We start from the raw sequence: 26,094 nt of genomic DNA on the forward strand, positions 1-26,094 counted from the left end.
TCTCTCTCTCTCCCGTTTTCTCTCTCTCTCTGTCTCTTTTCCCTCTCTCCCTCTCTCTCCCTCGCTGTACACATCTCTCCCTTTCCCATTCTCTCTCAGTCTCTCATTCTCTCAGTCTCTCATTCTCTCCCTGTCTCTCTGTCTCTCTCTCTCCCTCCGTCTCTGTTTCCCTCTCTCCCCCTGTCTCTCTATCTCTCTCTTTCTCTCTCCCTGTCTCCTTCTGTCTCTCTCTCTGTCTCCCTCTGACCCTGTCTCTGTCTCCCTCTGTCCCTCTCTCTCTCTGTTTCCCTCTCACCCTCTCTCGCTCTCTCTCTCTGTATCTCTCCCTCTTTTTCTCTGTCACCATAGCTTCTGAATCTGTCATGTCCCCTTCAAAGCCCACCCACCCAATCATCCCGCCCTCTCATTTTGAGGGGAGAACTGTCTCCTCTCTGAGGATGAGAGAGGAACACCGTTTGCTCTGGATCTGCCTGCCGCCCTGTTCCCCGATGCCTATTGGCGGATCGAAACCAATGAGTTGAAAGACAGGTCCCTGGTGGTGGCCAATGGACTGAAAGAAGGTTGTACCTAATATGTCTAATTCAGAGAGAGAGAGATGAATATAAACTGTACTGTGATCAAACCTGTTAATATATACATGTTAACAAAGACACGGTCGATTTCTCCATCATTCCCCGAATCCAAACCCACATTCTGCCTGGAAAGGAAGGAATCAATTCTCCAATCCAATCTTCATATTTTTTACACATTTTGAGGTGAGACTTTCGAAGATGTGTTCTCCCCTTTAAATCATTGTCGAGTCTGTTTTGCATTCTCCCTTCCGGAGATTTTGTGTACAGGCTCTCTCTCTCTCTCGCTCTGTTTTTCTCCCTCTATCTCTCCTAAATGACTGTTTATCTGTCACTCTCTCTGCCTGGCTCTCCATATTTCTCTGTCTTTCTCTCTCTGGCTATCTCACTCTGTCTGTCATCCTTTCGCTTACTCTCCCTCTCTGTCACCGTGTCGCTTGCTCTCCCTCTCTATCTCTCTCATACTTTCCATCCCTCTCTTCGTCTCTCTCTCTCTCTCTTCATCCCTCGGTCTCTCTCTCCATCTTTCTCTCTCTCTGTATCTCCCTCTCTTAATATCTTGATTTCCATCTCTGTTTCTGCATCTTTCCATCTCTCTCTCTCTCTGCTGCTCTCTTTCTGCCTATCTGCCTCTCTTGCTTTCTGCCTCTCTTTGTCTCACTCTGCCCCTCTATCTATCTCCATCTCTGTCAGCCTCTCTGTCACCCTCTCATGCGTTCTACCACTATCTCTCTCTCCATCCCCCTCTCTCTCTGTCCTTCTCTCCGTTTTTCTTTCTCTGTCCCTCTCTCTCACTGCCTCTCTTTTTTTCTGCCTTTCTCTCTGTGCCTCTATCTCTGTGTGCGAATATCTCTCTCTCTCTGTATCTCCCTCTCTGTATCTCTCTCTCGCTGCCTGCCTCTCTCTCTCTCTCTGCCTCTCTCTCTCGCTGTCTCTCTCTCTCTCGCTCTCTCTCTGCCTGCCTCTCTCTCTCTGTCTGTCTGTCTGTCTCTCTCTCTTTCTCTCTCTCTCTCTCTCTCCCCCTCCATCACTCTCCACTTGTCCCATATTGTCCTCCTCCGATTGGGATGACAGGATCAGGGGCTGGTGGTGAGACATTGAGCTTTAATGAAGGTTTTCATCCCGTCGCCCTGTGATTGAGGGGGCAGAGCTGGGGGAAGATCATGCCAGTCTGTGTGATGCCATGTGTTGGAGGGTCCACGGGGCTGATGCCCCAGAGCTGGGCACCTCCTGGTTCCCCCAGATCCTCAGAGTTTCCTTTCCTTACCCCCATCACCAGCAACCAGCATTGGATAACCCTCAGTGGCTAAACTAACAGTTCCATTCACAGTGACCCTGGTGATAGGGAGGAGAGAGGGCAGGAGAGAGGGGAGAGACGGAGAGAGAGAATGAGAGAGGGGAGAGGGAGGGAGAGAGAGTGTGAGGGAGAAAGGGAGGAAAGAGAGAGAGAGGGGAGGGAGAGGGGAGAGAGAGTGAGAGAGAGTGAGAGGGGGAGAGGGAGGGAGAGGGGGGGAGAGAGAGAGAGAGAGAGAGGGGAAGGGGGGGGGGAGAGGGAGAGAAAGAGAAAGGTGGAAGAGAGATTAAGAGACAGGCAGAGAGAGGGGGAAAGTGGGGAGAGAGAGAAAGACAGAGAGAGGGGAGACAGTGGCAGAGTGAGTTGGAGGTGCGAGGGGTAGAATGAGATGGGGGAGAGAGAGGGGGAGGGGAAGAGAGGGAGAGAGATGGAAAATGAGAGAAGGGGAGAGAGAGAAAGAAAGTGAGAGAAGGTAGAGGGAGAGAGGAGAGAGACAAAGTGTGGGAGAGAGAAACAGGGGAAGAGAGAAAAGAGAGGGACAGTGTGAGTGAGAAAGAGGGAAGGAGAGAGGAGGAGAAAGAGGGAGAGAGGGAGGGGAGAGGTGGAAAGAGGGGAGGAGGGAGAGAGCGGGAGAGAGGTAAGAGAAAGACAGAGAGGGAGAGTGAGAGGAGCGAGTAGGAAGGAGAGTGTGAAAGAGAGAGAGGGTGGGGAGAGAGTGAGAAAGAGAGTGAGAGAGGGAGGGAAAGAGGGAGAAGAGAGAGGGGAGAGGGACAATTAGAAGGAAAGAGAGAGAGAAAGGGGAGAAAGATAGAGGGCGGGCAAGAGGCGGAAACATAGAAACACAGAAAATGGGAGCAGAAGGAGGCCATTCAGCCCTTCGAGCCTGCTCAGCCATTCATTTTGATCATGGCTGATCATCAAATTCAATATCCTGATCTCCCCCTCCCCATCCATATCCCTCGATCCCCTTTGCCCCAAGAGCGAAATCTAATTCCTTCTTGAAAACATGCAATGTTTTGGCCTCAACTACTTCCTGTGTTAGCGAACTCCACAGGCTCACCACGACAGGGAAGGGTAGAGAGGGAGAGTGGGAGGAGAGAAGGAACGAGAGAGGGAGAGCAGAAAGAATGCAAAGAGTGAGTCGTAAGGAGGAGAGAGAGGAGATTGAAAGAGAGGAAGAGAATGGAAGAAGCCAGAGGGAAGGGGGAAGAGAGAATACGAGAGAGAGAGAGGAAGAAAGAAAGAGGGAGGGTGAGGGGAGAGTGAGAGAGGGAACGAGGGGAGGTGAGAGGGAGAGAGGAAGCGAGAGGGAGCAAGAGAGGGAGCAAGAGTGGGAACAAGAGAGGGAATGAGAGAGGAGTGAGAGAGGGAGCGAGAGATGGAGAAAGAAAGCAAGAGTGGGAGCGAGAGAGGGAGTGGCAAGGAGGAGGGGGGGATGAGAGGGATGCAGGGTGAGAGAGCGAGAGAGAAAGAGGTGGTGAATGGAAAGGAAGAGAGAGAAAGTGAGGGACCGGGATGAGGGGAAGGAGAGAGGAGAACGTGGGGGGAGGGAATGAGAGATTGAGGGAAGGTGTAGAAGAGGGATCGAAGAGGGAGGGGAGAGAATGTCAGAGATAGAGGGAGATAGGCAGAGAAATGGAGGTGAAAGAGAAAGCTGGATAGAGGGAAGGAGAAAGTGGGGAAAGGAGAGTGAGATGGATGGGAGATTGTGGGGTGGGGAGAGAGAGCAAGTGGTAGGTGGGGGGGGGGGGGTGAGTAATACAGAGCAAGAGAGAGAGGGAACAAAAAAGAGAAAAATGGAGGAAATAGAGGGGATGGAAGAGCGAGATGGTGACCAAATTGGGAGGGGGTGGTAGTAGAGAGAATTGGGGGGGGGGCATGAAATGAGAGTTGGGGGGGGAAGAAATAGAAACAGATTGAGGGGAAAGGACAGAAATGATAAAGGCAGGGGGCAGAGGAGGGGATGGAGAGAAGGAGTGTGAAAGTGTGGAAGAGAGCAGAGGAGGCGGAGGAGGGGATATATGCTTGACAATAATGCAGGAGCATGTTGGAGATGGTAGAGATGGGTTGAAGGCTTTGGCATCAATGGAGTGGCCAGAATTCAGGGCACTACACCCACAAGGTGGGCAGAAATATTCCCCCACCCTTCCCACCCCAAGCCCCGGGGTCCCCTGCTCTGTTGGAATATATTTAGTGCCCCACTCAGATCTATATGTGCGAATCAGTGGGAGTTGGGAGAGAAACCGAGGTTCAGACTTTGATGGTGTTGCCTTGGAAACTGGGGGAGGAGAGGCAGCAGCGGATGTCATGTTAGAGAAAGCGAGTGGTGTGTGTGCATGTTCATGGGCTTATCTGTTGCTGCACTCAAACTGTGTGTGTGTGAAAGAGAGAGAGTGTGTGTGAGAGAGAGTGTGTGTGAGAGAGGGAGTGTGTGAGAGAGAGAGACTTGTGAGAGAGTGTGAGAGAGTGTGACAGAGAGTGTGAAAGAGAGAGTGTGAGAGACAGTGCGAGTGTGGTGTGTGAGAGAGAGAGTGTGAAAGAATGTATGAGAGAGTGTGTGTGAGAGATTGTGTGAGAAAGAGTGTGTGTATGACAGAATGTATGTGTGTGTGAGAGAACGTGTATGTGTGTGCATGTTCGAGAGCGTGTGCTAGAGAGCATCTGTGTGTGTGTGAGAGAGAGAGTGTTGTTTGCGGGAGAGAGTGTAAGTGTGTGTGAGAGAGAGTGCATCATAGAATCATAGAACCTTACAGTGTAGAAAGAGGCCCTTCAGCCCATCTAGTCTGAACCGACCACAATCCCACCCAGGCCCTACCACCATATCCCTACATATTTTACCCATTAATCCCTCTAACCTAAGCATCTTAGTACACTAAGGGGCAATTTTAGCATGGCCAGTCAACCTAACCCGCACATCTTTGGACCGTGGGAGGAAACCGGAGCACCTGGAGGAAACCCACTCAGACATGGAGAATGTGCAGACTCCATACAGACAGTGACCCGAGCTGGGAATCGAACCCAGGTCCCTGGAGCTGTGAAGCAGCAGTGCTAACCACTGTGCTACCGTGCCGCCCACCACTGAGAGAGTGTGTGTGTGAGAGAGTGTGTGTGAGAGAGTATTTGTGAGAGAGAGTGTCCGTGAGAGACTGTGTGAGAGAGAGTGTGTGTGTGAATGTGTGTATGAGTGAGAGAGAGTGTTTGTATGAGAGAGAAAGTGTGTGTGAGGGAAAGAATGTGAGAGAGTCTGTGTGACGGATGGTGTGTGAGAGAGTTTGTGCGAGAGAGAGAGTGTGTGTATGTGAGAGTGTGTGTGTAAGAAAGAGTGTGTGTGTGAGAAAGAGTGTGTGTGTGAGAAAGAGTGTGTGTGTGAGAAAGAGTGTGAGAATGTATGTGAGTGTATGTGTGTGTGAGAGAGGAAGAGTGGGAGAAAGTGTGTGTGTGAGAGAGAGTGTGTGTGAGACAGTGTATATGTCTGTGTGTGTGTGTGGGAGAGAGTATCTCTGTGAGAGGGTGTGTGAGAGAGAGGGAGTGTGTGAATGTGTGTGGGAGAAAAAGTGTGTGAGAGTGTGTGTGTGTGTGAGTGTTTGTGAGAGCATGTCTGTGTGAGAGTGTGTGAGAGAGAAAGAATGTGAGAGAGTGTGTGTGACGGATTGTGTGTGAGAGAGTTTGCGTGAGAGTGTGTGTGTATGTGAGAGTGTGTGTGTGAGAAAGAGTGTGTGTGTGAGAAAGAGTGTGAGAATGTATGTGAGTGTATGTGTGTGTGAGAGTGTGTGAGAGAGGGAGAGTGAGAGAAAGTGTGTGTGTGTGAGAGAGAATGTGTGTGAGACAGTGTATATGTCTGTGTGTGTGTGTGGGAGAGTATCTCTGTGAGAGTGTGTGTGAGAGAGAGGGAGTGTGTGTGGGAGAAAAAGTGTGTGTGTGTGAGTGTTTGTGAGAGCATGTCTGTGTGAGTGTGTGAGAGAGAAAGAATGTGAGAGAGTGTGTGTGACAGATTGTGTGTGAGAGAGTGTGTGTGTATGTGAGAGTGTGTGTGTGAGAAAGAGTGTGTGTGTGAGAAAGAGTGTGAGAACGTATGAGTGTATGTGTGTGTGAAAGTGTGTGAGAGAGGGAGAGTGAGAGAAAGTGTGTGTGAGAGAGTGTGTGAGACAGTGTATATGTCTGTGTGTGTGTGTGGGAGAGAGTATCTCTGTGAGAGTGTGTGTGAGAGAGAGGGAATGTGTGAGTGTGTGTGGGAGAACAAGTGTGTGAGAGTGTGTGTGTGTGTGTTTGTGAGAGCATGTCTGTGTGAGAGTGTGTGAGAGAGCATGTGTGTGAGAGAGGTGGGAGAGTGTGTGTGAATGTTTGTGTGTGAGACAGAGGGTGTGTGTGAGAATGTGTGTGAGAGAGTATGTATGAGAGAATATGTGTATGAGAGAGTGTGTGTGAGAGAGAGAGTGTATGTGAAAGAGAGTGTGTGTGTGTGGGACAGTGTGTGTGAGTGTTTGTGTGTGAGATAGAGGGTGTGTGTGAGACTGTGTGTGAGAGAGAGAGTGTGTTATATTCACAATAGTCTAAGGCATTAATTGTAAATTTAAGAGATGTCAGCTGAGGACAGCTGATTGGGATCTGTGTGGCTTGTCTTATGTGGGGAGTCCTGGACGCTGCCAGTGTCCGAGATGACCACATGTGCAGGAAGTGTTCCCAACTGCAGAAACTGGGGCTTCAGGTTTCAGAGCTGGAGCAGTGGCTGGAGGCACTGTGGCATAGATAGCACATTTAGAGAGGTGTTCACACGACAACTCAAGGGACCAGAGGAAAGAAGGGAATGGGTGACCAGCAGCCAGTCCAGGAAGAACAGGCAGGTAGTGCTCACCAACTGGTATTCCATTCTGATTTAATTTATTCCTGTCCATGTACTGGGATACAGTGAAAAGCAGTATTTCTTGCATACTATATAAAGCATACCTTTTGTAGATTACATAGGGGAGAAGGAAAGAAGAGAGTGCAGAATATAGTGGTACAGTCACAGATAGGGTGTAGAGAAAGATCAACTTAATATATGGTAGGTCCATTTAAAAATCTGACAGCAGCAGGGAAGAAGCTGTTCTTGAGTTGGTCGGTACGTGACCTCAGACTTTTGTATCTTTTCCCCAGCCAAAGAAGGTGGAAGAGAGAATGTCCGGGGTGTGTGTGGTCCTTAATTATGCTGGCTGCTTTCCCCGAGGCAGCGGGAAATATAGACAGAGTCAATGGATGGGAGGCTGGTTTGAATGATAGACTGGGCTTTGTTCATAACCCTTTGTAGTTCCTTGTGATCTTGGGCAGAGCAGGAACCATACCAAGTTGTGATACAACCAGAAGGAATGCTTTCTATGGTGCATCTGTAAAAGTTGGTGAGAGTCATAACTGACATACCAAATTTCCTTAGCCTCCTGAGAAAGTAGAGGCGTTGGTGGCTTTCTTAACAATAGTGTCGACATTGGGGGGAACCAGGACAGGTTGTTGGTGACGAGAAATTTCAAGCTCTCAACCATTTCTATTTCATCCCCATTGATGTAGACAGGGACACATCCTCCACGACACTTCCTGAAGTCGATGACTATCTCCTTCGTTTCATTTTGGAAGCTGATGAGGGCGCCAGTATCTCAGGGGAGTGCAGTCAGAGCCAAGGTTCTGGCACCACAAGCCGTTTGACTCTGTGGGGGAGCATGGGGAGTGGGGTGGGGGGGGGAAGGAAGAAGAAAGGAAGAGCAAGAGAAGGTTCTTTAGTCAGGGTAGCAGACAGGCGTTCCTGTGGCCAAAGGTGTGGCATCAGGATGGGATGATGATACCTCCTGGTCTTAAGATCAGGGATGTCACTGAACGTCTGCAGGGCATCCTGAAATGGGAGGGTGATGAGTGAGGTTCGTGGTACATGTTAGTACCAACAATACAGGCAAAGTGAGGCATCAGAATTCAGGGAGCTAGACAGAAGATTAAAAAATAGGACCTCTGGAGTTGTAATCTCTGGATTACTCCCATGCCACATGGCAGCGAGCACAGACATCAGAGGATAGGACAGACAAATGTGTAGCTCAAGAGTTGCTGCGAGAGGGAGGGTTTTAAATTCCTGGATCACTGGGACCGTTTCTGAGGAAGGTGGGACCTGTACAAGTAGGACGATCCACATTTGATCCAGAGCGGGTACGTTTGCTAGTGCTGTTGGCAGGAGTTTAAACTCGTCTGGCAGGGGGAGGAGATGATATGGAGATGCCGGCATTGGACTGGGGTAAACACAGTAAGAAGTCTCACAATGCTCCGTCTGAGGCCAGTACTCCCCATTCACCTGATGAAGGGACAAACCCCGAAAGCTTGTGAGTTTATTATCAAATAAGTTGGTTGGACTCTAACGTGTGAGACTTCTTATGGGGGTGGGGGGGGCAGGGGGGTGTGGGCAGGTGGGAGACATAGAGTGTTGATAAAATAGAGACACATCCTCCTGTAGTAAAGGAAGCAAGTCGGAGTGAGTGCAGCTATGTTGAGTGTCAAGAGAGTAAGGCAGGGCTGGATGGTCTTTACTTTAATGCTAGCAGTGTAAGACTGATGAGTTAAGGGCATGAACTGACACATGGAAGTGTGATATTGTTACCATCTTAGAGACAGGGCAGGACTGGCAACTCAACTTTCCAGGGTACAGGATCTTTAAATAAGACAGAGCAGGGTGTAAAAGGGGAGGTGGTTCAGCACTATTAATTAAGGAGTTAATTATTGCAATAAGGAGAGACGATATCTTGGAAGGGTCTTCAAACAAGGTTTTGTGGGTAGAATTTAGGAATATAAAAAAGGCAGCCACATTACTGGGAGTGTATTATAAGCCCCCAAAGAGTCAGCAGGAAATAGAGGAGCAGATATAAAGACAGTTCACTGAGTTGTGTAAGAGGGTAATTCTTAGGTAATTAGACTTGGGGTATTCGGTGAATTGGGTAAATACACTAGGAGATTTCAACTTCCCCAACACAAGTTGGGACAGTCACAGTATAAAGGGTTTAGAAGGGGCTGATTTTTTGAAATGTATTCAGGGGAGTTTTTTGGTATCAATATGTGGAAAGCGCAAAAAGAGACAGAGCAGAACTGGATCTGGTTCTGGGGAACAAAGCCAGACAAGTGTTCAGTGTGGGAGCATTTGAGCAATAGCGACCACAACACGGTATGGTTCAAATTTATTATGGACAAGGAGAAAGATGATACCTTTAGATCTGAGGGAAGGCAGATTTTCTCTTAAGAAGACAGGATCTGACCAAAGTTAACTGGGAACAGTTCCTTGTGGGAAAGTCTATAGTAGAGTAGTAGGGGTGGGGGGAAGCATTCAAAAAGGAGCTGGGGAGAGTACAGGCCTAACATGTACCCTTCAGGGAGAAATGTAGCAGCAATAAGTTCAGGGAATCCTGGCTGCCTAGGACAGTTCAGGACAACATGGGGAAGAAGAGAAAGGCTCTTAGCAAGTTCAAAGGGAGCAATTAAGCTGTGGCCCGAGAGGAGTATAGGAAGTGCAAGAGGGAACTTGAAAAAGCAGTTAGAAGGTCTAAAAAGGGACATGAGAAAGGATTTCAGAGTGATAGAATCATAGAGGTTTACAGTGTGGAAACAGGCCCTTTGGCCCAACTTGTCTGTGCGCCCTTTTTTTTAAAACCCCTAAGCTAATCCCAATTGCCTGCATTTGGCCCATACCCTTCTATTCCCATCGTACCCATGTAACTGTCTAAATGCTTTTTAAAAGATAAAATTGTACCCGCCTCTACTATTGCCTCTGGCAGCTTGTTCCAGACACTCACCACCCTCTGTGTGAAAAAATTGGCCCTCTGGACACTTTTGTATCTCTCTCCTCTCACCTTAAAACCTATGCCCTCTAGTTTTAGACTCCAATACTTTTGGGAAAAGATATTGACTATCTAGCTGATCTGTGTCCCTCATTATTTTATAGACCTCTATAAGATCACCCCTCAGCCTCCTAAGCTCCAGAGAAAAAAGTCCCAGTCTATCCAGCCTTTCTTTATAATTCAAACCATCAAGTCCCGGTAGCATCCTAGTCAATCTTTTCTGCACTCTTTCTAGTTTAATAATATCCTTTCTACAATAGGGTGACCAGAATTGTACACAGTATTCCAAGTGTGGCCTTACCAATGTCTTGTACAACTTCAAGACATCCCAACTCCTGTGTTCAATGTTCTGACCGATGAATTCAATCTGAACAATATTAGGGAAAAGCCTAAGATATTTGATAAATACGTTAAAAGAAGGAGGTTAACTCGAGAAAGAGTAGGGCCCATTAAGTACCAAGGAGACAATCTGTGGATGAAGTGTCAGGACATTGAAGGGTGTTAAATGAATACTTCTCATTGGTCTTCACTCTGGAAAAGGAGAACATAGGTATGGAATTCAGCAAAAGGGACTGTGAACACTTGAGCAGTTTGACACAGGAAACGGCGAGGTATCGGAGGCTCTGACTGGCTTAAAAACAGACAAATCCCCAGGCCCGGATGAATTGTGTCCCAGGCTACTTTGGGAGGCAAGGCAGGAAATTGCAAGAGCTCTGACACAAATTTTTAATTCCTTTCTGCCCACGGGGAAGTGCCAGAGGACTGGAGAATGCCTAATGTGGTTCTTCTTTTCAAAAAAGGTGATAGAAAGGAACCAGGAAATTACAGACTGGTGAGTCTCATGTCAGTGATAGGGGAACTATTGGAGAAACTTCTGAAGGAGAGAATGAATCTCCACTTGGAAAACCGTGAGTTTAATTAGGGATAGTCAGCATGGCTTTGTCAGATGGAGGTCATGCCAAACAAATTTGATAGAATTTTTTGAAAATGTAATTGAGTGTATGGATGAGGGGGAATTCAGCTGGTGTAGCTTGTATGGATTTTAGTAAAGCCTTTGACAAAGTCCCACATGGGAGCCTGATTGAGAAGCTTCAAGCACATGGAATTCAGGGAAACTTGGCAAGGTGGGTCAAAACTGGCTTAGTAACAGGACACAAGGTACGGGAGCACAGTAGTTAGCACTGCTGTCTAACAGTGCCGGGACCTAGGTTCGATTCCCGGCTTGGGTCATTGTCTGCACATTCCCCCTGTGTCTGCGTGGGTTTCCTCTGGGTGCTCCAGTTTCCTGCCATAGTCTGAAAGATGTGCAGGTTAGATGGATTGGCCATGTCAAATTGCCCCTTAGTGTCAGGGGCACGAGCTAGGGTAAATGTATGGGGTTACGAGGATAGAGGCTAGGTGAGCTTGTGGACTCAATGGGCCAAATAGCCTCTTTCTGCATTGTAGGGTTCTATAATTCTGTAGCGACAGAAGGCTGTTGGAGTGACTGGAGGCCGGTATTCAGTGGTGTACCTGATGGATCAGTACTGAGACCCTTATTGTTTGTTCTATACATAAATGATATTGATGATAACGTGGGGGGAATGTTAAGCAAGTTTGCAGATTGGTAGGGAGGTTAATAGTGAAGAAGATGGTTGTGGGCTACAGGAAGATATAGATGGGTTGGTCAGCTGGATAGAGCAGTGGCAGACAGTATTTAACCCTGATCAGTGTGAGGTGACCCGCTCTGGAAGCAGTAACAAGACGAGGGATTATTTAATGGACGGCAGGACACTGGGAAGCTCAGAGAGATCTTGGGGTAATTATTGACAGATCCCTGAAGGTGACAGAGCAGGTGAATAGGATAGTTAAGAAGACAAATGGGGCACTTACTTTTATCTGTCATGGTATAGAGTATAAGAGCAAGGAGGTAATGTTGGAGCTGTACAGAGCGTTGGTGAGGCCACAGCTGGAATACTGTGTGCAGTTCCACTCACCTCACTCATAGAGTGATAGAATCATAGAGGTTTACCACACGGAAATAGGATCTTCGGCCCTACCTGTCCATGCCGCCCCTTTTTTTAAACCTCTAAGCTAATCCCAATTGCCCACATTTGTCCCATATCCCTCTATACCCATCTTACCCATGTAACTGTCTAAATGCTTCTTAAAAGACAAAATTGTACCCACTTGTTCCAGACACTCAGCACCCTCTGTGTGAAAAAATTGTCCCTCTGGACACTTTTGTATCTCTCCCCTCTCACCTTAAACCTGTACCCTCTAGTTTTAGACTCCCCTACCTTTGGGAAAAGATATTGACTATCTAGCTGATCTGTGCCCCTCATTATTTTATAGACCTCTATAAGATCACCCCTCAGCCTCCTACGCTCCAGAGAAAAAAGTCCCAGTCTATCCAGCCTCTCCTTATAACTCAATCCATCAAGTCCCAGTAGCATCCTAGTAAATCTTTTCTGCACTCTTTCTAGTTTAATAATATCCTTCCTATAATAGGGTGACCAGAACTGTACACAGTATTCCAAGTGTGGCCTTACCAATGTCTTGTACAACTTCAACGAGTCGTCCCAACTCCTGTATTCAATGTTCTGACCGATGAAACCAAGCATGCTGAATGCCTTCTTCACCACTCTGTCCACCTTGACTCCACTTTCAAGGAGCTATGAACCTGTACCCCGAGATCTCTTTGTTCTGTAACTCTCCCCAACGCCCTACCATTAATTGAGTAAGTCCTGCCCTGGTTCAGTCGACCAAAATGCATCATCTCACATTTGTCTAAGTCAAACTCCGTCTGCCATTCGTCAGCCCACTGGCCCAGTTGATCAAGATCCCGTTGCAATTGGAGATAACTTTCTTCACTGTTCACTGTGCCACCAATCTTGGTGTCATCTGCAAACTTACTAACCATGCCCCCTATATTCTCTTCCAAATCATTAATACAAATGACAAATAACAGTGGGCCCAGTACTGATCCCTGTGGCACACTGCTGGTCACAGGCCACCAGTTTGAAAAACAATTCTTTACAACCACCCTCTGGCTTCTGTCAAGAAGCCAATTTTGAATCCATTTAGATACCTCACCCTGGATCCTGTGAGATTTAACCTTATGCAACAACCTACCATGTGGTACCTTGTCAAGGGCCTTGCTAAAGTCCATGTAGACAACATTAACTGCACTGCCCTCATCTACCTTCTTGGCTACCCCTTCAAAAAACTCAAATAAATTTGTGAGACATGATTTTCCACTCACAAAACCATGCTGACTGTCCCTAATCAGTCCTTGTGTCTCTAAATACCTGTAGATCCTGTCTCTCAAAATACCTTCCAACAATTTACCCACCACAGATGTGAGGCTCACTGGCCTGTAGTTCCCAGGCTTTTCCCTGCAGCCTTTTTAAACAAAGGCACAACATTTGCCTCCCTCTAATCTTCAGGCACCTCACCCGTGACTATCAATGATTCAAATATCTCTGCTAGGGGACCCGCAATTTCCTCCCTAGCCTCCCACAGTGTCCTGAGATACACTTCATCAGGTCCCGGGGATTTATCTACCTTGATGCGCTTTAGAACATAGAACATTACAGTGCAGTCCAGGCCCTTCGGCCCTTGATGTTGGGCCGACCAGTGGAACCAACCTAATAACCCTCTAACCGAAACTATTCCAATATTTAAGACTTGCAGCACCTCCTTCTCTGTATTACGTACACTCGTCAAGACATCACTATTTATTTCTCCAAGTTCCCTAACATCCATGCTTTTCTCAACAGTAAATACTGATGAGAAATATTCATTTAGGACTCACCCATCTCTTGTGGATCTGCACACAGATGACCTTGTTGATCTTTAAGAGGCCCGACTCTCTCCCTTGTTACTCTTTTGCCCTTTATATATTGGTAGAAGCTCTTTGGGTTCTCCTTTGCCTTATCTGCCAAAACAATCTCATGTCCCCTTTTTGCCCTCCTGATTTCTCCCTCAACTCTACTCCTACCCCCCCGTACCCTTCAAGGGATTCACTTGATCCCAGTTGCCTGTGCATGTCATGTTTCTCTTTCTTCTTTTTGACCAGGGCATCAATATCCCGAGTCATCCAGGGTTCCCTACTTCTACCAGCCTTGCCCTTCACTCTAAGAGGAATGGGTTTATCCTGAACCCTGATTAACACACTTTTGAAAGCCTTCCACTTACTAGCCGTCCCTTTGCCTTCCCACAGCCTCCCCCAATTAACTTTTGAAAGTTCCTGTCTGATACCATCAAAATTGGCCATGCCCCAATTTAGAATCGTAACTTTTGAGCCAGACCTACCATTCTCCATAGCTATCTTAAAACCAATAGAATTATGGTCACTGATCCCAAAGTGACCCCTCACTAATACTTCTGTCACCTGCCCTTCCTTATTTCCCATGAGAAGGTCAAGTTTTGCCTTCTCTCCAAATTTCTCTCCATCCAACCCTCTAATACTATGGCTGACCCAGTCAGTGTTGGGGAAGTTAAAATCCCTGACTGTTAACACCCTATTTTTCTTGGAGCGATCTGTAATCTCCTTACATATTTGCTCCTCAATCTCCCGCTGACAAATGGGGGCCTATAGTACGACCCAGTCAAAGTGATTCCCCCCTTATTTCTCAGTTCTACCCATATAGACTCAGTGGCCAAACCCAGAAATATCTCCTCTCAGTACGGCTGTGATGTTTTCCCTAATCGAAAGTGCAACTCCCCCTCCTCTCTCACTATTGGAAGGAGGTGATTGTACTAGAGGGGGTACAGAGGAGATTCACCAGGATGGAGCCTGGGATGGAGCATCTGAGCTGTAAGGAGAGAGGCTGGGATTGTTTTCTCTGGGACAGAGAGTGGGGAGAGAGGCTGGGATTGTTTTCTCTGGGACAGAAAGTGGGGAGAGAGGCTGGGATTGTTTTCTCTGGGACAGAGAGTGGGGAGAGAGGCTGGGATTGTTTTCTCTGGGACAGAGAGGGGGGAGAGAGGCTGGGATTGTTTTCTTTGGGACAGAGAGTGGGGAGAGAGGCTGGGATTGTTTTCTCTGGGACAGAGAGTGGGGAGAGAGGCTGGGATTGTTTTCTCTGGGACAGAGAGTGGGGAGAGAGGCTGGGATTGTTTTCTCTGGGACAGAGAGTGGGGAGAGAGGCTGGGGTTGTTTTCTCTGGGACAGAGAGTGAGGAGAGAGGCTGGGATTGTTTTCTCTGGGACAGAGAGTGGGGAGAGAGGCTGGGATTGTTTTCTCTGGGACAGAGAGAGGGGAGAGAGGCTGGGATTGTTTTCTCTGGGACAGAGAGGGGGGAGAGAGGCTGGGATTGTTTTCTCTGGGACAGAGAGAGGGGAGAGAGGCTGGGATTGTTTTCTCTGGGACAGAGAGAGGGGAGAGAGGCTGGGATTGTTTTCTCTGGGACAGAGAGGGGGGAGAGAGGCTGGGATTGTTTTCTCTGGGACAGAGAGGGCTGAGGGGGGAGATGATTGAGGTGTATAAGATTATGAGGGGTATGGACTGGGTGAGCAGGGAGCAGCTGTTCCCCTGGGTTGAGGGGTCGGTCACGAGGGAGCAGAGTTTTAGGGTGAGGGACAGGAGATTCCGAGGGGATTTGAGAAAAACCTTTTCACTGAGAGGGTGATGGGAATCTGGAATGTGCTGCCTGGGAAGGTAGTGGAAGCTGGAAACCTCACAACCTTTAAAAAATATGTGGATAAACACTTGAAATATTAAAACAGTCAATGACATGGAACAGGTGCAGGAAAATGGGATTAGTGCAACTCTGATGGTAGTTAATTGTCAGTACAGACTTGATGGGCTGAAGGGACTTTTCTGCACTATATGGCTCTAAGAGTGTGAGAGAGAGAGACTCTGTGTGTGTGTGTGTGCGTGCGTGTGTGAGAGCATGTGAGTGTGAGAGAGAATTAAAATAAGGTTTATTTATTATTCATAAGGCTTACATTAACACTGCAATGAAGTTACTGTGAAATTCTCCTGTATGTGAGAGAGAGATTGTGTGAGTGTGAGTGTGTGAGTGTGTGAGTGTGAGAGTGAGAGCATGTGTGACAGAGTATGAATGTGTGTGAGAGAGCACGTATGAGAGAGTGTGTGTGAGAGTGTGTGTGTGAGAGAGAGTTTGTGTGTGAGAGAGATTGTGTGTGAGAGTGTGTGTGTGTGAGAGTGTGTGTGTGTGAGAGTGTGTGTGTGTGAGAGTGTGTGTGTGTGTGAGTGTGTGTGTGAGAGAGAGAGTCAGAGAGTGTGATAGTGTGCAAGAGAGAGTGTGTGAGAGTGTGAGAGAGTGCATGTGAGAGTGTGTAAGAGTGAGTGTGTGTGAGAGTGCATGAGTGAGTGTGTGTGAGAGTGCGTGAGAGAGAGTGCGTGAGAGTGCTTGTGTGAGAGTGTGTGCAAAAGAGTTTGTGCAAAAGGCAGTGTAAAAGAGAGAGCGTGAAAGAGAGAGTGAGAGAGCAAGAGTGTGAAAGAGAGAGAGTGAGACAGTGTGAGAGAGAGTGTGTGTGTGAGAGACTGCATGTGAGAGTTTGTGTGAGAGAATGTGTGTGAGAGAATCCATGTGAGAGGGTGTGCAAGAAAGAGAGAGAGTGTGAGAGTGTGTGTGTGTGTGAGAGAGAATGTGAGAGAAGTGTGACAGAGAGTGTGTGAGAGAGGGAGAGTGTGAGGAAGAGAGACTGTGCCTCACAGTCTCACATCTGTGGTGGATAAATTGTTGGAAGGTATTTTGAGAGACAGGATCTACAGGTATTTAGAGACACAAGGACTGATTAGGAACAATCAGCATGGCTTTGTGAGTGGAAAATCATGTCTCACAAATTTGATTGAGTTTTTTGAAGGGGTAACCAAGAAGGTAGATGAGGGCAGTGCAGTTGATGTTGTCTACATGGACTTTAGCAAGGCCTTTGACAAGGTACCGCATGGTAGGTTGTTGCATAAGGTTAAATCTCACAGGATCCAGGGTGAGGTATCTAAATGGGTACAAAATTGGCTTCTTGACAGAAGCCAAATGGTGGTTGTAGAGGGTTGTTTTTCAAACTGGAGACCTGTGACCAGCGGTGTGCCTCAGGGATCAGTGCTGGGCCCACTGTTATTTGTCATTTATATTAATGATTTGGAAGAGAATATAGGAGGCCTGGTTAGTAAGTTTGCAGATGACACCAAGATTGGTGGCATAGTGAACAGTGAAGAAAGTTATCTCCAATTGCAACGGGATCTTGATCAATTGGGCCAGTGGGCTGACGAATGGCAGATGGAGTTTAATTTAGATAAATGAGGGGTGATGCATTTTGGTAGATTGAACCAGGGCAGGACTTAGTCAGTTAATGGTAGGGTGTTGGGGAGAGTTACAGAACAAAGAGATCTAGGGGTACATGTTCATAGCTCCTTGAAAGTGGAGTCACAGGTGGACAGAGTGGTGAAGGAGGCATTCGGATGCTTGGTTTCATTGGTCAGAACATTGAATACAGGAGTTGGGATGTCTTGTTGAAGTTGTACAAAACATTGGTAAGGCCACACTTGGAACACTGTGTACAGTTCTGGTCACCCTATTATAGAAAGGATATTATTAAACTAGAAAGAGTGCTGAAAAGATTTACTAGGATGCTACCGGGACTTGATGGATTGAGTTATAAGGAGAGACTGGATAGACTGGGACTTTTTTCTCTGGAGCGTAGGAGGCTGAGGGGTGATCTTATAGAGGTCTATAAAATAATGAGGGGCACAGATCAGCTAGATAGTCAATATCTTTTCCCAAAGGTAGGGGAGTCTAAAACTAGAGGGTATAGGTTTAAGGTGAGAGGGGAGAGATACAAAAGTGTCCAGAGGGGCAATTTTTTCACACAGAGGGTGGTGAGTGTCTGGAACAAGCTGCCAGAGGTAGTAGTAGAGGCGGGTACAATTTTGTCTTTTAAAAAGCATTTAGACAGTTACATTTGTCCGATGGGTATAGAGGGATATGGGACAAATGCGGGCAATTGGGATTAGCTTAGGGGTTTTAAAAAAGAAAGGGCAGCATGGATAGTTTGGGCTGATGGGCCTGTTTCCATGCTGTAAACCTCTATGACTCTGTGAGTGTGTGAGAGAGAGAGAGAGTGTGAGAGTGTGTGAGAGAGAGAGAGAGTGTGAGAGTGTGTGAGAGAGGATGTGAGAGTGTGTGAGAGGGTGAGTGTGAGAGAGAGTAGATGTGAGAGTGTGTGAGAGAGTGTGTGTTGGAATGAGTGTGTGTGTGAGAGAGTATGTGTATGAGAGTGTGCATGAGATAGAGTGTGCGTGAGAGGGAAAGTGAAAGTGAGAGTGTGCATGTGAGAGATAGTGTATGTGAGAGAGAGTGTGTAAGAGAGTGTGTGTGTAAGATGTGAGTGTGTGAGAGTGTGTGTGAAAGAGAGTGTGAGAGTGAGTGTGAGAGAGAGTGAAACTGTGAGAGTGCGTGAGAGAGTGTGTGAAAGTGTAAGAGTGAGTGAGAGAGTGTGTGTGAGAGAGTGTGAGAGTGTGTGTGTGAGAGAGAGTGTAAGAGAGAGTGTAAGAGTGTGAGAGAGTGTGTGTGAGAGAATGTGTGTGTGAGAAAGAGTGTGTGTTGTGTGTGAGAAAGAGTGTGTGTTGTGTGTGAGGGAGTGTGCGAGAGAGAGAGAGAATGTGTGTGAAAGTATGTGTGGGAGAGAGAGAGTGTGTGAGAGTGTATGAGAGACAGTGTGTGAGAGAGAGTGTAACAGAATGTGTGTGAGATAGAGAGTGAGAGAGAGAGTGCGTGAGAGAGAGAGTATAAGAGAGAGAGTGTGAGAGAATGAGAGTGCAAGTGAGTGTGAGAGTGATTGTGTGAGGGAGAGTGTGTGAGAGAGGGAGTATGAGAGAGTGTGTGTGAGAGAGGGAGTGTGTCTGAGAGAGGGAGTGTGTGTGAAAGTGTTTGTGAGAGAAAGTGTGTGTGTGAGAAAGTATGTGTGTGAGAGAGAGAGTGTGTGCGTGTGAGAGAGAGAGTGTGTGAGAGAGGGAGTGTGTGTGAGAGAAAGTGTTTGTGAGAGAAAGTGTGTATGTGAGTGTGTGTGAGAAAGTATGTGTGTGAGAGAGTGTGTGCATGTGAGAGAGTGTGTGAGAGAGTGTGTTAGTGAGAGTGTGTGAGAGAGAATATCAGTGAGAGAGTGTGTGTGAGAGAGAATGTGAGAGAGTGTGTTAGTGAGAGTGTGTGAGAGAAAGTGTGTGCAAGTGTGAGAGTGAGTGCATATGTGAGAGTATGTGTGTGAGAGAGAGTGTGTGAGGGAGAGTGAGAGTGTGAGAGACAGTGTGAGAGTGTGAGAATGTGTGTGACATAGAGAGAGAGAGTGTGAGAGAATGAGAGAGAGTGCAAGTGAGAGTGTGTGTGAGAGAGAATCAGAGTGTGTGAGTGAGTGTGTGAGAGTGTGTGAGAGACGGAGTGTGAAATAAAGCGTGTGAGAGAGGGTGTGTGTGTGTGAGAGAAAGTGTGCCTGAGAGAAAGTGTGTATGAGAGTGTGCGAGAGAGAAAGAGAGAGTGTGTGTGTGAGAATGTGCATGTGAGAGAGTGCGTGTGAGTGTATGAAATAGGGAGTGCATGAGTATGTATGTGAGAGAGTGTGTGTGAGAGAGGGTGTGCGTGAGAGAGGTTGTGTGTGAGTGTGAGAGAATGTGTGTGTGAGAGAGAACTTGTGTGAGAGTGTGTGAGATAAAGTGTGTGCGTGCGTGAGTGTGTGTGAGAGAGAATGTGTGTGAGAGAGTGTGTGTGTGTGTGTGAGAGTGTGTGTGAGAGAGTGTGTGTGAGAGTGTGTGAGTGAGTGTGTGAGTGAGAGTGTGAGTGAGAGTGTGAGAGAGTATGTGTGAGAGAGAATATGAGTGAGTGTGTGTGTGAGAGAGAATGTGTGTGAGAGAGAGTGTATGAGAGAAAGTGTGTGTGAGAGAGTGTGTGTGAGACTGTGTGAGAGAGAATGCATGTGCGTGTGAGAGAGTGTGTGAGTGTGAGAGAAAATGTGTGCATGAGAGTGTGTGTGTGTATGAGAGTGTCTGTATGTGCATGAGAGAGTGTTTGTGTGAGAGAGACAGTGTGTGTGTGAGAGAGAGAGTGTGTGTCTGTGTGTGTGAGAGACTGTGTGTGTGTGAGAGAGAGTGTGTGTCTGTGTGTGTGAGAGACACTGTGTGTGTGTGAGAGAGTGTGTGTGTGTGAGAGAGAGAATGTGTGTGAAAGAGTGTGTGTGTGAGAGAGTGTGTGTATGTGTGTGTGAGAGTGTGTGTGTGAGAGAGGTGTGTGTGTGAGAAAGCAAGTGTATGTGTGTGTGTGAGAGAGCGAATGTGTGTGTGAGAGTAAGTGAGAGAGAGCGAGTGTGTGCGAGAGAGAGTGTGTGTGTGTGAGAAAGAGAGAGAATCTGTGTGACAGAGAGACTGTGGGAGAGAGTGTGTGTGTGAGAGAGTGTATGAGAGAATGCAAGTGCGTGTGAGAGTGTGTGTGTGAGAGAAAATGTGTGCATGAGAGTGTGTGTATATGAGAGTGTCTGTATTGCGTGTGTGTGTGTGTGTGTGAGAGAGTGTGTGTCTGTGTGTGAGAGAGAGACTGTGTGTGTGTGAGAATGTGTGTTTGTGTGAGAGAGACTGTGTGTGTGAGAGAGAGTGTGTGTGTGTGAGAGAGAGTGTATGAGAGTGTTTGTGTGAGAGAATGTCTGATGGAGAGTGAGTGTGAGGGAAATTGTGAGAGAGAGGATGTGTTTGTGTGAGAGAATGTGTGGGTGTGAGAGAGAGTGTGAGAGAATGTGTGTGTCTGTGTAAGAGACAGTGCATGTGAGAGAGAGAGAATGTGTGTGTGAGAGAGAGAATGTGTGAGAGTGTGTGTGAGAGTGTGGGTATGAGAATGTGTGTGAGAGAGAGGGAGTATGTGAGAGAGCAAGTGTATGAGAGTGTGTGTGAGAGTGTGTGTGAGAGAGACTGTGTGTGAGTTTATGAGAGTGTATGTGAGTGAGTGTATGTGAGAATGTGTGTGTGACAAAGGCTGTGTGTGAGTTTATGAGAGTGTATGTATGTGTGTGTGAATGTGCGTGAGAATGTGTGTGTGAGAGAGGCTGTGTGAGAGTGTGTGTGAGAGCGTGGGTGTGAGAGTATGGGAGAGAGAGGGAGTGTTCTTATTGTTCTTATGTTGTTGGGAGCCAAGCTCATCCAGGCAAGTGGAGAGTATTCCATCACACTCCTGACTTGTGTCCTTGTAGATGGTGGACAGGCTTTGGGAGGAGTCAGGAGGTGAGTTACTCTCCACAGGATTTCCAGCCTCTGACCTGCTCTGGGAGCCACAGTATTTATACAGCTGGGTCCCAGTTCAGACTCTCCACCTTTTTTTCTGTCTTATAGGAGAACATCTTTGCAAAAGAGGAAAACCTAACAAGAATCTACTCAGCCTCATTGACAAGAAGAAACTTTCGCTCTCTGTGGACCCCTGGAAACCCGGAGAACCTTTCAGAGAACCAACACGATTTGCCTGGGGCTTACACGCATGTGCATGTGTGAGTGTGCATGTAAGTGAGTGAGTGTGCATGTGAGTGAGTGCGCCTGTGTGAGCTGTGTGTGTGTGTGCTTGTGTGTACGCTTGTGAGTGCAAGTGTGTGAGTCGTGTGCGTGAGTGTGTGTGCGCGAGTTGTGTGTGAGTGCACGTGTGCGAGTCACGTGCTTGAGTGCAAGTTGCGTGTGTGAGTGCACGTGTGCGAGTTGCGTGCATAAGTGTGTGATTGCCTGTGTGTCTGTATCTGTGTGAGTGTGTGTCTCTGTGCGTGTGTGTGTGTGGTAGTGAGGGCAGGGTTCGATCGAATCCTGTCCTCGCATGCTCATCTCCCTGCTGATTTGTGCCCGCTCCAAGTCTTGCCACGTGAGCAGATGTCCCCGCAGGCGCTGGCAATGTTGCTGCTCTCTGTCACCCTGGACACCATCGCTGCCCAGAACGCCAGCCTTCCCGGGGTGAGCAGGGGGGCTCGGAACGCCAGCCGGCCAGCCGAGCGTAAAGGTGAGCGGGCAACGCTGCCCCCTGACGTGGGTGACAACTGCCGGGGTTACTATGACGTCATGGGTCAGTATGACCCGCCCTTCAACTGTACCTCAGGCACCTACTTGTACTGCTGTGGTACCTGTCACTACCGCTTCTGCTGTGAGTATAGCTCCTATAAACTGGCCCAGGATCGCTGCAACAATTACGACAGTCCCGACTGGGCTAACACACCACTCACCAGCTCCGCTGTCACTGAACATTACGACCCCTCCAAGGACCGCACCAACAGCACTGTCTACATCATCTGCGGAGTGCTAACCCTCAGCCTGGCCGTGGGCATTGCCATCAAGGTGGCATTCCGCAAGACAGCACAGCAACCCCGAGACCTCAACGTCTCCAGGTGAGCTACACTGAGTAATCCTGTCTACCGGCAACTCGCTCCGCACTCCTTCTAGACACAACTCCCTCCGCACTCCGTCTAGACACAACTCCCTCCGCACTCCATCCAGACACAACTCCCTCCGCACTCCGTCCAGACACAACTCCCTCCGCACTCCGTCCAGACACAACTCCCTCCGCACTCCGTCCAGACACAACTCCCTCCGCACTCCGTCCAGACACAACTCCCTCCGCACTCCATCCAGACACAACTCCCTCCGCACTCCGTCCAGACACAACTCCCTCCGCACGCCGTCCAGACACAACTCCCTCCGCACTCCGTCCAGACACAACTCCCTCCGCACTCCGTCCAGACACAACTCCCTCCGCACTCCGTCCAGACACAACTCCCTCCGCACTCCATCCAGACACAACTCCCTCCGCACTCCGTCCAGACACAACTCCCTCCGCACTCCGTCCAGACACAACTCCCTCCGCACTCCGTCCAGACACAACTCCCTCCGCACTCCGTCCAGACACAACTCCCTCCGCACTCCGTCCAGACACAACTCCCTCCGCACTCCGTCCAGACACAACTCCCTCCGCACTCCGTCCAGACACAACTCCCTCCGCACTCCGTCTAGACACAACTCCCTCCGCACTCCGTCCAGACACAACTCCCTCCGCACTCCGTCCAGACACAACTCCTCCGCACTCCGTCCAGACACAACTCCCTCCGCACTCCGTCTAGACACAACTCCCTCCGCACTCCGTCCAGACACAACTCCCTCCGCACTCCGTCCAGACACAACTCCCTCCGCACTCCGTCTAGACACAACTCCCTCCGCACTCCGTCCAGACACAACTCCCTCCGCACTCCGTCCAGACACAACTCCTCCGCACTCCGTCCAGACACAACTCCTCCGCACTCCGTCCAGACACAACTCCCTCCGCACTCCTTCTAGACACAACTCCCTCCGCACTCCGTCCAGACACAACTCCCTGCGCACTCCGTCTAGACACAACTCCCTCCGCACTCCGTCCAGACACAACTCCCTCCGCACACCATCCAGACACAACTCCCTCCGCACTCCGTCTAGACACAGCACACTCCCTGTGTAAATGTAATTCTCTGGCTGCTGATGAGGTCTTCTCTACTAATATTGTACCTTGCCCCCCACTCCCCACCTTTATCTGTCTCTCTCCCCCCCCACTCTCTCCCCCCTCTCTCTCTCTCACCCCCTGCACTCTCTGTCCCCACTCTCTCTCTCACCCCCCCGCTCTCTCTCTCTCTCTAACCTCCCCCCGCTCTCTCTCTCTCTCCCCCCCGCCGCTCTCTCTCCCCGTCTCTCTCTCTCCCCCTCTCTCTCTCTCTCTCTCCCCCCCACTCTCTCTCTCCCTCTCACCCCCCACTCTCTCTCTCGGTGTAGAGCTCTGGTAGACATTCTTCGTCACCAGGCTGTGTCAGTGAACAATGTTGAGAGGAATAACCAGACCAACGTGGGGACCAACATCGGGCAAACTGACAGCGCACCGCACGTCATCAAAAACCAGTACACACCAGTGAAGATGAACAAAGCCAATCAGGGTAAGAGCAGCAGGGAGCGTTTACTGCTCACAGCCTGAAGAAACTCAGCGTCTGGGGGGAACAAAAAGGCTTCGAGGGGATGAGAACAATAACAGGCTCTGGAGGCTGACGACCACACTCGGAGATACAATTCCAATCTCCGTATCCCTCAGTTAGACCACACTGAGAGCACCATGCACAATTCCGGTCTCTGTATCCCTTGGTTAGACCCACACTGGGAGCACTGTGCACAGTTCCAGTCTCTGTATCCCTCAGTTAGACCACACTGGGAGCACCGTGCACAGTTCCAGTCTCCGTATCCCTCGGTTAGACCACACTGGGAGCACTGTGCACAGTTCCAGTCTCTGTATCCCTCAGTTAGACCCACACTGGGAGCACTGTGCACAGTTCCAGTCTCCATATCCCTCGGTTAGACCACACTGGGAGCACTGTGCACAGTTCCAGTCTCCGTATCCCTCGGTTAGACCCACACTGGGAGCACCGTGCACAGTTCCAGTTTCCGTATCCCTCGGTTAGACCACACTGGGAGCACTGTGCAAGTTCCAGTCTCCGTATCCGTCGGTTAGACCCACACTGGGAGCACTGTACACAGTTCCAGTCTCCGTATCCCTCGATTAGACCACACTGGGAGCACTGTGCACAGTTCCAGTCTCCGTATCCCTCGATTAGACCCACACTGGGGGCACTGTGCACAGTTCCAGTCTCTGTATCCCTCGGTTAGACCCACACTGGGGGCACTGTGCACAGTTCCAGTCTCTGTATCCCTCAGTTAGACCACAGCGGAAGCAACGTAACAGTTCTAATACTAAGGGGCAGCACAGTGGTTGGGACTAGGGACCCAGGTTTGGGTCACTGCCTGTGTGGAATCTGCACATGCTCCCGTGTCTGCGTGGGTTTTCCTCTGGGTGCTCGGTTTCCTTCCACAGTTGGAAAGATGTGCTCAGTCAGGTGCAGTGACCTGAATAGGTGCCGGAATATGGTGACTAGGGGAATTTCATGGTAACTTCATTGCAGTGTTAAATTAAGCCTTACTTGTGACTAATAAATAAACTTTAAAGCACATTGGGATCACTGTGCACAGTTCCAGTCTCAAAATGAAGTCTCTGTATCTAACCCCGTGCTGTCCCTGTCCTGGGAGTGTTTGATGGGGACAGTGTAGAGGGAGCTTTACTCTGTATCTAACCCCGTGCTGTCCCTGTCCTGGGAGTGTTTGATGGGGACAGTGTAGAGGGAGCTTTACTCTGTATCTAACCCCGTGCTGTACCTGTCCTGGGAGTGTTTGATGGGGACAGTGTAGAGGGAGCTTTACTCTGTATCTAACCCCGTGCTGTACCTGTCCTGGGAGTGTTTGATCGGGGACAGTGTAGAGAGAGCTTTACTCTGTATCTAACCCCGTGCTGTACCTGTCCTGGGAGTGTTTGATGGGGACAGTGAAGAGGGAGCTTTATTCTGATTTAGTTCCATTTGAGTGACTCTGGGTGACTAGGCTGGAGCCTTTGTCCAGTGGTGAGTTGAGGAGTTGAGCCGGGAAGGGTGATGTGCAGCTGATTGAGGGGAATGTTTTTTTGTGATCAGTGAAAGCCAAGCCCAAAAACGCATAAATTGGGCTTTATTTTTGAAGGGAAGATATCTCTCGAGTGACTGTGCCCATTGCCATGGCAACAGAGGCGACAAGATGACTGAGAGAACGCCAAGTGCTCCAGCAATATGGCAGGCTTCCTGAATCCATTCCGCACCCATTCAATACTGACACTCCCACCCCCACCTCCAGGAGACAGATCCAATTCTCTCCACCAAACACCCAATCCAGCTTCTCCATCATCACCCCATTTCCAATGCTCCACCATTGGCAGCCAACTGCCCCAGGCTCTCAGCTCAACAAACTCCCTCCCAAAAACCCATCACTCTCTCTCTCTGCCACTTAGTCTCTCTCTCTCTGTCTCCCTGTCTGGATGTCCCTTTCTCTGTCTCTCCCTAAACCTCTTCCCCCTCTTTTCTCCTCTGGGTTTTTCTCTCCATCTTTCTCGCTCTGTCTCCCCACCGTCTCTCTCTCTCTCTCTCTCTTTATCTCCCCATTGCTCTCTCTTCCCCCACCTTCTCTCTCTCTTTATCCCTGCCAACCCTCTTCCCCCTTCACTCTCTGTCTCTCTATCCACCACCCCCAGCCCTGTGCATCTCTCTCCCCCTGCCCTCTCTGCCTTTCTCCCTCCTTTCTGAAGCCCCTCCCTGAATCCTTGCTTTTTCATTGAGCTTTTGGTCGTCTGTCCATAATCTCTCCCCATGATGCTTGGGGTTAGATTTTAATTTATCCAAAAGCACGTCAGAGACTGGGAATCCTGCAGAGAGTAACTCACCTCCTGACTCGCCCCAAAGCCTGTCCACCATCTACAAGGACACAAGTCAGGAGTGTGATGGAATACTCTCCACTTGCCTGGATGAGTGCGGCTCCCAACAACACTCGAGAAGCTCGACACCATCCAGGACA

General features: G+C 48.9%; 1 protein-coding gene across 1 annotated transcript; it reads left to right on the top strand.

The window, feature by feature from the left end:
• Window positions 1-650: 650 nt before the first annotated feature.
• On the top strand, window positions 651-23,609 carry LOC145339356 (protein shisa-6-like; the record flags this gene model as incomplete). The annotated part of the gene is made up of 3 exons (XM_080183800.1): window positions 651-755; window positions 21,016-22,043; window positions 23,452-23,609. Coding segments are annotated over exons 2-3 (667 nt in total), but the record flags the coding sequence as incomplete, so codon positions are not given.
• Between the last annotated feature and the right edge of the window lie 2,485 nt (window positions 23,610-26,094).

The sequence above is a fragment of the Carcharhinus amblyrhynchos genome, unplaced genomic scaffold (genome assembly GCF_965287045.1).
Source record: "Carcharhinus amblyrhynchos unplaced genomic scaffold, sCarAmb.v2.hapA scaffold_425, whole genome shotgun sequence".
In the NCBI taxonomy this organism is placed as follows: Eukaryota; Metazoa; Chordata; class Chondrichthyes; order Carcharhiniformes; family Carcharhinidae; genus Carcharhinus; species Carcharhinus amblyrhynchos.